Here is a 14,011-nt window from a genome sequence, read left to right as displayed (position 1 = left end):
AGAATAAAGCATTTCTGAAGCCAGTGACCCAAGCTCACAGAACCTTGAGGAATCCTCACATGGCAAGTAGGTCACCCTGGTGGTCATGTGACACAGAGTCACTACTGCTGGAAAGACCCATAGCCTCCTGAATGGATGGCCAACAAGGGACTTGACGGTGTTGGACGTGGGAGGTAGGGTATGAAGCGTAACGGTCACTAGCAGTTGCTGGAGCCCTGAATTTACTTAGGAATGAGACAGCACAATGGCAGGCTTGTTATCCTGCTCAAGATGCTGGGCGTCACATGCTTTGAAAGAAAGGCGTACAAGAAGAAACTACAATCACGAGTAAAGATTTTTACAAGGAAACCAGGCCCAGGCACTACTGAGGTCAGACCCTGGCTTCTTCAACACAGACCAAGAATCAGAGGGCGATATGGAGTCAGTTTCAGGTCAACTAATAAAGCCACGGGGTTCAAAGGAGATTCCAGACTCTGAAGTTCAACTCAGTATACTCTCTTAATGAACAGGAAGCATGCAATAAATTATAAAAGCACTTTTAAAAACAGAACATAACTAAAATATACTAAACTTGACTGTCAGGAAAAAAATCACAAACATTTCACAAATATTTAAAAATAAATACTTCCAAACTTTGCTGCTGATATTCCTTTCCATGTTTTAGTTTTACAACTCTTAGTCCAGTATCTGGCACACGGTAAACCTTCAATAACTATAAATGACTATTTTATTACACTCTAAAATACTGATATATGTGAACTAAAGATAATGGAATAAATAAAATGAAATGGAATCAACTCAGGAACGAGTCTTCACTTTTATTTCTGAGTAACAGAGGCCTTGGTGTTCTTAGAATTAACACAAGTCTTAAAAATAAGACCACCATATCCAAGATCCTTACCCACTCCAGAGCTCCTTCTGGATTCACACAGAAGCTCTCAGAAGCCTTGAGAGTCTCTTGGTTTTAAAAATAATAATAATCTTCTCTACCACATTCCTTTATGTCCCTTCACTAGCCCCCAAGAGCAAAGACAGCAAATTTCCAATACCTATCATGGACCCAGCACTTCCGACAGGATTCAGAGCCCCAGCTAAAATGTCCACAACAGGACAACACAAAAGGCCATCAAGGCCCGCTGCAGATAAATCACAACTCTCCAGCATCCCAGTGTCTGGCCTCTTCAGTCAAACATCACTTATCTCAGTACTTCGCATCTCCTCTCAATGGTCAAACCAAGCTGCCAAGAAAGGGCCTGATTTCTAGCTTGTGACTGAGAAGCCTTCTTAGAACAATTCTTGTCTAGCCAGACAACAAAGCCTCATGCCTGATTCCCAGTGCTGAGGACACATCAGAATTAACTGTGGAGATTTTACACTATGCCTGAGCAAAACCTCTGAAGGATTGGTTGGTTGGTCAGCGATCAAGGCCGAGAATCACTTCTGTACTTTAAGTCACTAATCATCAGTGCAAAGGGGTTCAGGCATTTAGGAAGGTCCCAAGGGTCTCTCCGGTCTTCTAGAATTTGGGCTAGGTTGGCATGAATCTTCTCTTCTACCAGTTGGTGCCATAATCCTGAGATAGATTATTTGCAGTACCGGATGGGGAAGACTAGCTTGCCACTCATACAGTTGATAAGTCACTGACTTATAGTCTATTCACTTGAGTCTCTGTTTTGGCTCTGCTCCCAGACAGCCAAGCCAAGGGGGGAAAAATACAATCAGTAACATATCAATACCTAGCAGTCAACACGCAAGTGCTAAGTGTTCAACAAATACTTGTGGAATGAACAACTGAAGAACAGGGCTTAATTAGAACACCTGCCGGAAATCAAATAAATAAAGAGAAGGAAAAGTAAAGAGTAAAGAGACCCAAGTCAGCAAAGGCCCCTTCTGTCTGGAGAGGGTGTGAGGAGTGGCAGGGAGGAGAGTCTACAGTGCTGTGAGGTAAAGACAAAAAAGATCTGCCACAAAAGCCAGCTGAGCAGCTACATCTCCAGCCTTCCAGCAAGGGATGGTCATGTTGGTCAGACTCTGATCAATCTGATACAACCATAAGGCACATATGGTACCAATAGGATCCCTCCAAGAAAGGAAATCACTGTGCAGACTGCTCCTGCATCGCTGCAGGAAGCCATCTGGAGCCCACACCCTAGGAGTGGGGCACACCACACTAAGTCAGAACAGTCCAGTTCTGTACTTTTTCCACGTTTAAGAGAAACACATTTAAGCAATGTTCCAAACTGTCCCAATACCAGTCCCGTCCAATACAGCTGCCTTGACAGGGAAGTTTAAGGGAGCGTCTTAAAAAACAACTCAAGGTCGGGCTTGCATGAAGTCAAAAAGTTAGTTAACAGTTGAGTCTCAGGGTCCAGCCCATGCTGATCAAACCACAAACCCTGTGCTTTCCACCAATGAAGCCCAACCTACAAGAAAAAAATCCAGTAAGTTCTCTTTACCAGGTAAGTACAACCGCAGTTCAGAATTAAAATTACTAGCATTGCCATAGAAACAGGTTAGCTTTAGTTTGCTTTATTTATTTATTTATTTATTTGCTTGTTTGTTTGTTTGTTTGTTTGTTTGTTTTGAGATGGGGCTTCTTTGTGTAGCCCTGGCTGTCCTGGAACTTGCCTGTACACCAGGTTAGCCTCAAACTCACAGAGATCCACCTGCCTCTGCCTCCCACGTGTTGGGACTAAAGGTATGCAGCACCACTGCCCCATCTTATTTTACTTTCAACAATGTGGGTTTTTTTTTCTTTTCTAAGTAAGAAGCTATTAGTAGGAGTTCAATAAGCACTAGTTCCTTAAATCTTGCACGGCTTTCAAACTGCACTGCTTTCATTACGTACATGTTCTAACTTGAAATTATACAAAAGACCCATCAACAAATAACCAATAAGATTAATTAACAAATTAATAATAAGAATCTGTTTCAGTTATATGAAATTAAAATATATACCTGGGGCCTTGAACATACTTTCCTTGCTTTGAAAGGGTGTCATAAATTCAGCTTGCATTTTATCTTTCTAGAATGAGACCTTTCCAGGTAAGGGACCAATATGTATAGTTCTGGGAACTTCTCAATATTCACATTCCCAGGCCTGCATCCTGGGAAGCCGTGCTCCTTCAACTGCCACGGCCTACTCGTCAGTAACACAAAATGCATTCTTGTAGCCAACACAATTTATACAAGTGTGGCAGTGACACTAAAGGTAAACCACTGACTTAAAATATGATTTGAAAGTATCCAAGTGGCCCTGCGATAAGATTACAAGCTGTGCGTCACTGGGCTGATGCTTAGCCAAGAGGACGCTGCTGAGCATCAAAAGTTTATTAGGGTCAAAACTCTTCACTGGAAGGATAGATACACAATGTATGCGCGCTGGCACTAATCCCATGTAAACAAAAGTTTACTGGACGCCAAGCCAGCGTTAAGGACTCGACAGCCCCTCCACAGTATCAAAGCATTTACCTCTGCAATGGTAAAGCAGTTTTAGAGATCATGACAAGCTAAGCATTTCCTGAGAGACCCAGAAGTGGAAGCTACAGACGCTGAACCAAGTCCATACCCTCCAGGGTCTCTTCCCATTTGACTATCTATCCCATGACAAAAGTCAACACATGTGTGACCTCCTCACAGGCAAAGCGAGTCAGGCCACAGAGTTATATGATGTTCCCAGGATCTGGATCTGGCCGGAGGAGTCTAGACTGTCTATTAGCCATGCGTTCCCCTTAATTATCCTGGGATAATTAAGATCACGTCTCACCTAAAAATCCTTAGCAGAGCACACAGAGACATGGTCCGCACAGGGAGGAGAAATGGCATGCTCTATCTCAAGTTCAGAACTTTGTTTAGTTTAAATTAAAAAAAAAAAAATTAAGTACAGAAACTGTCGAATCATCTATTAGTTACTTTAACAACAGTAGAGAGGTGAAGTTTGGCCCCTCGATGAGAAAAGACACACACTTAAAATGGGAACAAGTAGCTTTGAAGATTGAGCAATGGGCTTCATACACAGAAAATAACTCCCGAAACAAATCACTGTGGTCATCTAATAGTTGTAAGCCAGGGGTCTGATAAAGCAAAACAAACCAGTGAGCAGTTTAAAGGATTGCTGATGTCATAACTTCATTCTTCTAACTGAGGAGGATTACAAAATCACGGGAATTCATCAGACATTTTCTATTTGGTCATTATGTTAGTGTCCCTTACTATAGGAAGGCTCCGACTACGTACACACACACACAGACTTGCTCTCCTAAGGAATAACGAGGTTGTTCAATGTGCCAGGCAGAATCCATTCTTCCTTTCACCCTTTTCTTTTTCTCAGACAATTTTCCTGGCTATCCCAAATTGGCCTGGAACTTTCTATGTAGCCCAGACCAGCTTCCTACTCAATCCCTCACCTGTCTCTTTCACCTACATGCTGGGATTATGGGCATGCATTCCCACACACAGTATTAAGAATTGTTTTTCAGCCAGGCTTTGATTTATGCTGATCCATCTAAATCCAGTCCCATGCTTCCACAGTCAATGATAATAGCCATGCCCAACTTTTATCCAGGTTAAAGGCACAGTCTGTATTGCATTGGCAACCTATACCGTACGATCTTGGCTTGCCTGTTTCATCCCTTTAACGTGGATCAGAGTTACTAGCCTAAAGTACCCAATGGCTAAAATCTCCCAGGTTCTTGAATTCCTGTTTCTAATCCATGGAATAGTATTAATAAAGTCATATATTTTATATGAGCAAGATCAACTAAAAATAAACATCCAAAAATATCTTGAAAAAATGCTTAATGTTTAAATGATTTAATACATCATTTAAGGTTCGTTGGCAGTAGACTGAGTATAACTATATACGGACTGCTCCTGGAGCTACCCAAGAACATATGTAATCTCTTGTAAAAGTCAATTAATAAAATGAAAACAGAATAAATGATTACTAGGTTCAAAAATCAGGTCAAGTAAAGCAATAAGTTATAGGCATGTAGAATTCTTCAGGAATGTAGGAGTTAAAATGTTGATTGCTTGAACCTTGCAGTGGAAATCATTGGAACTGATTTTATACATGGCTAATGGTACTTCAAATAAAACACCTTTACTGTGTTTGTTTCAATCTATAGTACCTACATAAACAGAGTGCTGTATTCAGTTACATTCTTACTTATACAGAATGAAAAGGAATAGAAAAACCCACTATAGCTACAGCTATGCACCATTGAGAAACACACACACACGTACACACATGTACACACATACACACTTGCACTCATGCACACAGAAAACAAACTAAAGTTAAAATATAAACTAAATTTCCACAAAAATCTCTTTGGCTTTCTAGATAAATACCTAGAAGAATATAAGACTTCTTTCGAACAAATAGGTAGGAATGACTCACCAACTAAAGTATAACCAAAACCTTAACCAATAAACCCTGACCTTATGATGAAATGATTATGTTAAAATGTCTTCAAACAGTCACACTGAACAAACTTTAAAAATAATATTATTCTTGGAATAATAAGAATCTGTCCGATCGAATTTGGAATTTCCATGGAAATTGAAATATAATGAATACACTATGGCTGTATTTCCAATTGACTTCCACCCATTTCAAACCCTCGATTCCTCTTAAATTCTGATTTTAAACACATTTATTTGCCCTAAATCTCTAACAGAGTTAACATTTCCTTACAACAAAAATCAAACTATGTAAAAAACATTACAGTGCTGTAAGATACAGGTACTCATCCTTTGAAAGATTACGTAACTTCTTTCTAAATCATGTTGTTACCACTAACTTCTACCCAATGTGACAAAACAGAACTGTTATACTTACATCTGTTAATAAAGATGAAATTATTTCTTAATTTACAGAGAAGTGTGTTGCAAGAGTGACTTTCTGACTTCATGCTAAGCCAAAACCACCCATGCAAGTCACAGCATAACAACATACAAAGCAGCCTACATGCAGTAAGGGCAAAGCAAGAATCCCAGACTTTTTTGAGGTTGTTGACTTGTCTCATTCCCTTAATGTCTTCTGGGTCCGCCTGAGTTAGTACACATCATCCAGGTTCCACTGGAGACCTTAACGCATATCTTAACAACCAGGTTCAGACTGCGCTCCTTGGGAAAAGTCCATCTGAACCGCCATCAATAATGGCCAATCTAATGAGCAAGCACAGTACAAAAGAAAGAAAAAAAAGAAAAAAATATCTCGCCATCCTCCTCTAATCCTGCTAGTACTTTTGCTCATTCTGTGGTTAAATAATTTACTCTTACTTTAAGAAAAATGGCAATAATGCTTTGGGGATGGATTTTCCAGAACATAAATACTACACGTGAAGCCGAAATAAGTTGCTCGGAGTAAGTTGCGGACCCCATTCATTTACATACAACCAAATGAAGATACACCCACTTGTATTCCTATCGTGGAGCTATAACCTAGGAATCTGCAGGAATGGTAGGATCTTAAATCCCAAATACAGCTACTTCCCTCTAGGCGCCTAAAAACACGGTGGCTATTTACACAAGAGGATCCAGAGATGCAAGCTCCGCAACTCCAAAGGTGCGATAATTCAAAAGAAGCCTGCCACTCACAAGTGCATCTCCAGGAGGAGGCAGGGCTTGGGTGCTAGAAACCTACTTGAAACCCGCTGCACTTCACCGAGCTGTCCGAACAGCCCCAGAAAGGCTGCTCCACGCCGATCCCGAGACGAAGAAGCAAACCTGCGAAGCAGAAGCGCGGTCGCCGAACCGCCTCCCGCGAGGGTCTGGGATAACAGCAGGGAGGCTCTCCCGCAGGCGTTCAGGCTCCCCAGGAGGCGGCTCGCTGCGTGTGGGCGGGGCCATGCCGGTGGGCGGGGCTGGATGGCGGGGGCGGAGTTGGTTAGAGAGCGGGATGGAGCCAGGATGCTGGATGGAGCGGAAGCCCGAGGGGCGGAGCCATCTTGAGAGGGCGGAGCGAGGAGGCGGGCTCACCTTGGGCTGAGGGCGAGCGGGTGCACGCCGCTTCGCGTCTCCTCGCCTGAGGGCCTTGGCGCCGCGGGCCCGCCGGCCTCAGAGCCCCGGCGGTTGCCGCCACGCCTTCCGCCCGCGTTCCTCCTCCCTCGGCCCCGCCACCCCAGCTCCGATGAGGACACTAAGAGCTGCACGCAGCGCCTCAGTACACGCCGCCTCCCCATCCCTGGTGTCGGTCGTCTCTGACCGTGCCGTCCCAGGCTGCAGCCCGGTCATACCGGGCGCCACCCCCTGCCTGGCCTTTACTAAGATGGCTGCCCCCGAGGACGGAGGCGCAGAGGCCTGGAGGCCATCTTGGTGAAGTCCGCGCAGCAAGCAGAACTGATACCGCACAGCCCTCTGACCAGATTGGCTCCGAGCCTTCCAGGTCACGTGAGCTCATTCCTTGACACCAGAGACAGTTGCTAAAGCCAGAGGACTCTGGGTGACCAATGTGCCCGTGGCCGGCCACGTAGAACAGCACTGACAACACAGACACTAACTATAGATTTATATAGTAAGTACTGAGTACACATGTTACATTTAAAATTATGTCAGCCTTCGGCATATAATGTTCTAAATGTCTGACTTTTTGAAATCTCAGGATAAGATCAAAACATTAAAAAATTGCAATTCTGAAATTCTTAGCTGGTTGAAATTATTTCAAAAAATAACTTGCAAAGTTATATAGAATTCAATGGTAAATAGATGGGTTGACAATTAAAAATAAAAAATAGTCTGAAGGTCTTTGTGAGATATATTCATAGACCAGCACTAAATAAACTGATACTGTGTTGGCGAAAAGAAAAAACAGGCATTAATACAGATATGATAGGAATATGCAAACCAAAATATAATGTGAACACATTTCATATACACAAAAATGGGTCTGCATTTTCATGCCGTTTGGATAAATTTCGGACACAATAATACTTAAATTATTTAGCTGACTCTTCTAAGAAGAAATATTCTGGGTTTCACAACCACAATAGCATTTTCATACCTGTAAGAGGACAGCAGAGTTGTCTCAAGACCAAACTTTCAGCCCCAAAGGAACAAAGGGTAGGAATAAGAGACAAAGACAGGAGATAAGGAACAAACGAAGGAGTGGAAACAAGGGACCGGCCTCTAGATGAGTGGCCCATAGGCAAATGGAGGAGGTTTATAAGGGTAAGATGGGAAGCCCAGGGTTAGGATGAGGGGTTTAATTTTAATTGAGTATGGTAAGTGAACCAAAGGGGGCTTAGATTGCTGGACTTCAATACTTGTGTAGCTGGACCTAGGTAGACCTCAGGAGGAGGAAGTGGCCAAATAAGGAAATAGACCTTGGTTGGAGGCTAGCTTTAGGAATGTAATCTAATCTAACCGGTTTGTTGTTGGTGATGGTTGGTTGATTTTGTTTTTGTTTTTTGTTTGTTTGGGTTTTTTGTTAGTTTTTTTTCTTTTAGCAAGGGGCAAGAGTAGAAAAGGAAAGGCCTGTCAGAGCCTTGCTTGCCACACTTGGGCTGGCCAAAGTCCCTTCAATACCTAAGAAAACAATTCCCTCCAGTTAGACCATACTCCAAGTTTCATGATCAGACCAGAAAGTCTTGTAGCTGTCTGGAGTTTGGAGGTAGAGGGGGGAAGTGACTATTTATGCATTTGTTTGCCTGTTGTTCTGAGTTTACTGATACACTACCAGCCTCACATACTGCATTGCTTGTTTAAGTAAGAACCAACTAAAATATTCACCTGTTTTTGATATATATTTCTATCCAAAGAGGGAGGTGAGCTTTTACGTTATAAAACAGGGGTGGGGGATGTATTTGAGCGTCTTAGAATTATAACTCAAAAGCACCAATGGCAGTAAATCTACAAGGATTTACTATATTTGGAAAGGGTCTAAAGGGCCTTTTAAGGGTTAAAAGGGGAAAGTTTAAGTGAATTACAGGGGTTTGTCAAGAATTATGTTTTTGGAGGCACAATTTATATCTATAGACTGTACCAATGTTCCAAAAAAGGGTTTAGTTTATACAATCCTAGCATATTTTTCTCAAAAAAACAAACAAAAGCAAAATGTTTCTTTTGACATGTCACCATGTTCACAGAGTGGTTACCTCAGCACAAGATATGAGTGTATGAGTCAGAAAATGAAAGTGGAGTGACCCTTAGCATGGTGGAGAGAGGAGTGCTCTGAGAGTGTCTCCTTAGGAGCTGGTGTTTTAGATAAGCAAGTTCCGTGTGTGTCGGGAAGGAACAACACACTATTCAGTAAGGTTTGTTTTCCCAACCTATTAACCACTACAGAAGTTTCAGAATTATGTACGAATTAGTTGTTTGCCCTAGAGAAACTAAAAGAAGCAAATCAGTACAACAACTTCTCTCATGTAAGGCAAACCCTCTCTAGCTTGCCCTCCTTCACTCAGAACGAAATGAACATTGCACCCTAAGCCTTTCACTCATGGTTTAATTTTAAACTCTGACCCACTGAACTGAGTGAGTTTTATTTACCTTCCTATTTATGTCTCTCTCAGGAAGTGGAGCACTCAGAACATAAGGCTAACTCTGTTTTCTGAGTTGCTGATTTTTAAATGTTAATGTCATAAAGATGAGGAGTAAATTTACACAAAAATTAGCTAATGACCAATGTAATGTTTTTTCTCTGAAGACCAACACTAGAGAAATATTTCTTTTCTTTTCTTTTTTTATAACATTAGGGCTTTATTTATTATTTTATATAAGTACACTGTAGCTGTCTTTAGACACACCAGAAGAGGGCATTAGATCTCATTACAGATGGTTGTGAGCTACCATGTGGTTGCTGGGATTTGAACTCAGGACCTTCAGAAGAAGCAGTCAGTGCTCTTACCCACTGAGCCATCTCACCAGCTCCTAGAGAACTATTTCTAGAAGACTTTAATAACAGGTCTGTATTTATGGAGCTACCAACTCAAAGATTTCCCAGCTATTAAAAAACATAGGCAAGGGAAAAAAAGAAATTTCAAAGTTGGGTGGGAAAGAGTTGCAGAATGGGGAAAGTGAATATATTAAAAAATATGTTGTGGGGCTGGAGAGATGGCTCAGCAGTTAAGAACACTGAATGTTCTTTCAGAGGTTCTGATTTCAATTCCCAGAAGCCACATGGTGGTTCACAACCATCTGTAATGGGATCTGATGTCCTCTTCTGGTGTGTCTGAAAACAGTTACAGTGTACTCATATGCATAAAATAAATGTATCTTTAAAAAATTTGTATGAAGTTCTCAAAGAATAGAAATATTGTTTAAAATATGTAAAACATGTATACCACCAAGGAAGGCACTTAGGCAACTAAATTCTAATCACTTTTTAAAATTAACTTTCTTTGACATGAGAAAATCTCCCTTCTACCTCCCAAGTACTTAGTCCCAATCTACCACTAAAGTTGCAACGTTCTGTTAATCTAAAACAATGGGGGCATTGATAAAGGAAGGCAGGGTGCTGGTAACAATAGATAGTTGTTCTGTTTTGGACCATTAGTCAGCAACTATTGGCAAAAGCCCACAATTTCCATTTGTTTCATGCTTTTTTAAAAGAACAGTTTCAACACTCATAGAAATGCTGCTTCTTTTTTATGGTGAAAAAAAAAGCACATGAAAATTTACCATCCTAATCACCTGGAATGAAATGCTGTTCAGTACTGTTAGGGAAAGCAAGAGGACTCACCAGGCAAAGGTGCCTGCCATGCAAGCCTGCCAACATAATTCAATCACTGAACCAATGACACAGTTCTCCACAAACACACTGTGGCATACATGCCCAGACACACCCAATAATAATATTTTTTTTAAAGTATTGCTGAATGGCATTTACTGTGAGCACATAGAGATTAGACTATAGCTTTCTTCCCTGCCAAGATGAGGCTATACCAAACTTTTCAGGTATATCCGTTTCTCCATAAAAAGCCATTAAGGAACATTTCTTTTTGTTTGGTTGGTTGGTTTTGGTTTTGGTTTTTTTGTTTTGTTTTGTTTTGTTTTTTGAGACAGGGTTTCTCTGTGTAGCCCTGGCTGTCCTGGAACTCACTCTGTAGACCAGGCTGGCCTCGAACTCAGGCCTGCCTTGCCTCCCAAGTGCTGGGATTAAAGGCCTGTGCCACCACCACCCAGCAAGGAACTTTTCTTATCTTGACTCTTCTCATCTACTTTGTGTTTCCATATCTCAGACAAGCATTAGGACTTGTCTTCAGGGTTTGGCCTCCAGAACACTTGCATTGTTATGTCACCAAGTTCATGGTAATTTGTTTGAGCAGCATTCAAACCCCAGTATATTCTCCTGTAAAAAGTTTTTAAGCCTAACATGAATTATAAAAAAAATACTGTCAGATGTGAGGGTGGAGGTCTTAGTGATACAGAACTTGCCTAGCGTGTGTGAGGCCCATACCACTACAGCACACTCTAGTACAGCATGTACATAAATCTATAATACATCGTAGACACTGAGCTCTAACCTATATGCAGTGACTTGTGTATTGAGCTCAGTGAGGGCCAGTTTCTAGGCTTCAGGGACCAGTTTTATGAGCGGATGCTAGTGTAGAATGGACCATTACCTTGGCTCCTGTCCTGAACAAATTAGCTGCCCCAAGTCTCAGTTTCTTTCTCTTGAAGAGAATGAGATTAATTTACATAACTCCTAAAATTCCATAGAGTTCTAAACTACAAGTCTATTGTAAATATGTTTTACCTGGGATTTTATGTCCACACTTCATTGCTATTACAGCCTCTCTCCAGTTTCCCTACCCACCATGAAGTCTAGACAGATTGCCAACTGCATACACAACTCTCCTTGAGCAAATGTCACTTATATTTGAAACTTTCTTCCAAGACATTACCCGCCTCAACACTCAAGCTAAGAATTGTTGTTCAGAAGACTTCTACTTTCCCAAAGTATCTTGGCTTGTTCACAGATCTTTGAAGAGAACTATCAAATGATAGTGTGACTATTTCCACTAACAATGTCAGATTTCGTATGTAAATATCCTGATCCATATTTATTTCTCTAGCATCTACTTGGCACAGACAGTTATAACTGTGGATTGAATAAATAGATGAATGATTATCCTCTGAATTCAGAAGAGCCTACTTGGGGGTGGGAAGAAGGAAAAGCACAGAGGAAGGGAGGTGAAGGTCAAGGGGACAGGAAATGTATGGCATCTAGAGCCTCAAGAAGAGGAACCTGATTTGCATGATGGTTTAATTCAAAGCTGTCCTCACATGCTCATTGTATATGCAGTTTAGCATCTCTCTTGACCTTGCTTCAAAGTCAGTTTCTAAGTGGAGCTAACAGTATGAGCTACCTCTCAGAGCAATGTGCTGATTAGAAACCCGTAACTGGGGTGGATGGCAAGCAGCCACACAGGATTTGTCAACTCTGCACAGCTCTAGACAGAGCCCTACAGCTTTAGAATGTTATAGTAACTGGTTAGCAATTTCGTCCTTGTAGCGCTTTCTGGGTACAACTCATAAAACTGTATGCTTTCGGATTTCCTCTTAGGCATTAAAAATACCTCTGAACCCCTTAAGAAACTCAGATTATATATATATATATATATATATATATATATATATATATATAGAGAGAGAGAGAGAGAGAGAGAGGGGGGGGGCATAGGAGAGCCCTATACTGAAACTCTCTGATCTAGTAGAAGCAAGGTTGTAAACACCTAGAAAAACTTTGAAATCACACTTTTTATATTTGCTGTTTTGTTTAAGACAGGGTCTTGCCTAGTCTAAAATGTACCACATAAGCCAGCTGACCTCTAACTCATAGAGATCCACCTGCCTCTGCCTCCCAAGTGTTGGGATTAAAGTCATGGACCACCATGACCACTTTGAAATCACACTTTTTACAACCTAAAAACTGATATTAATTACAATGCCCTTGGTTACATATTACTTCTGGTGGTTTAATTAGCTTTGTACTATCAGTACTTTATACCATCTCCCTGTCCTTATTTAGAATTTTACATTTAGATTTAGCCCTCTTTTTTAGTAAAAGCAATTTTATTTCTTTATAAATAAGATTACTTCGTACCATCACTATTTTCCAGATATATAGCTAAATTCAAAACTCCAAGTTCTACAAATTATACCTTTTTTCCACTGTACACACCTGCCTTTCCCTCAGCATTTTACTGCAAAGCAGGCACCTTTACTAACAGACAATCATGAACAACAGGGTGACATTACAGTTTTGAATTAGGTAAAAGACACCCCAGTGACTGAGGGTAGGCTGGATTAACCTAAAATTGTCAGCCTCTTTTTCCTGAATGAGATATTTTTGTCATATCCAAATTTTGAATCCAAATGAAAGATTTCATTCTTCAATAAATATCTACCACAACCCTGAGTATTTGGTGCTACTTCTCTGAATACATTAGTACTTATTTAAAGATATTTCATCAATCTAACTTATTTTACGTATTACTTATTGAATATTTTTGACACTGTTAAATCCTGTGTAATTCTCATTTAATCCTCAACAATTTCAGGCACTGAGCTTTACTGCCTACTTTTCATAGAGGAGGAAGCTGGGTTCTGGAATCCTTCTTGATCAGGGCAGGCTGTAAGATGTTGCCTGAAGAGTTTTAGTGCTGTGAAGAGACACCGTGACCATAACCAAGGCAACTCTTATAAAAGAAAACATTTAATCCAGGCTGTCTTACAGTTTCAGAGGTTCCGTCCTTTATTATCATGGTGGGAAGCACAGCAGCATGCAGGCAGACTTGGTACTGGAGGAGGAGCTAGGAGTTGTTACATCTTGATCTGAAGGCTGCTAGGAGGAGACTGGATGCATTTCACACACAGCATAGCTTGAGCTTTTAAAACTTCAAAGCCCCACCTGCACAATGATAAACTTACTCCAACAAGGCCACAACTCCTCCAAGAAGGCCACACCTCTCCTAATAGTGCCACTCCTTTATGGGCCAAGCATTCAAACACGTGAGTCTGTGAAGGTCAAATCTATTCAAACCACCACATTCCACTCCCTGTA

The 14,011-nt window shown here is 41.1% G+C and overlaps 1 protein-coding gene across 5 annotated transcripts in view; it reads right to left on the bottom strand.

Moving 5' to 3' along the window:
- Napepld (N-acyl phosphatidylethanolamine phospholipase D) overlaps positions 1–13,783 on the bottom strand; it is a 44,262-nt gene extending 30,479 nt beyond the window's left edge. Inside the window, exon 1 of one of the 5 annotated variants that reach the window (XM_052173088.1) lies at positions 13,683–13,783. Coding sequence is in view for 1 of the 5 variants with exons in the window: in XM_052173086.1 (XP_052029046.1) it covers positions 6,985–7,187 (203 nt within the window). In the remaining 4 variants the exon portion in view is untranslated. Of the gene's footprint in view, positions 1–6,649; positions 6,946–6,984; positions 7,344–8,005; positions 8,029–13,682 lie in introns of those variants that run through there. The other 4 variants (XM_052173089.1, XM_052173086.1, XM_052173090.1 and 1 more) reach the window with 4 other exon arrangements.
- Between the last annotated feature and the right edge of the window lie 228 nt (positions 13,784–14,011).

This window comes from Apodemus sylvaticus, chromosome 2, assembly GCF_947179515.1.
Source record: "Apodemus sylvaticus chromosome 2, mApoSyl1.1, whole genome shotgun sequence".
NCBI classification, from domain to species: Eukaryota; Metazoa; Chordata; class Mammalia; order Rodentia; family Muridae; genus Apodemus; species Apodemus sylvaticus.
Note: the sequence above shows the minus strand (reverse complement) of the source record. Positions and strands in the feature narration are given on the sequence as shown.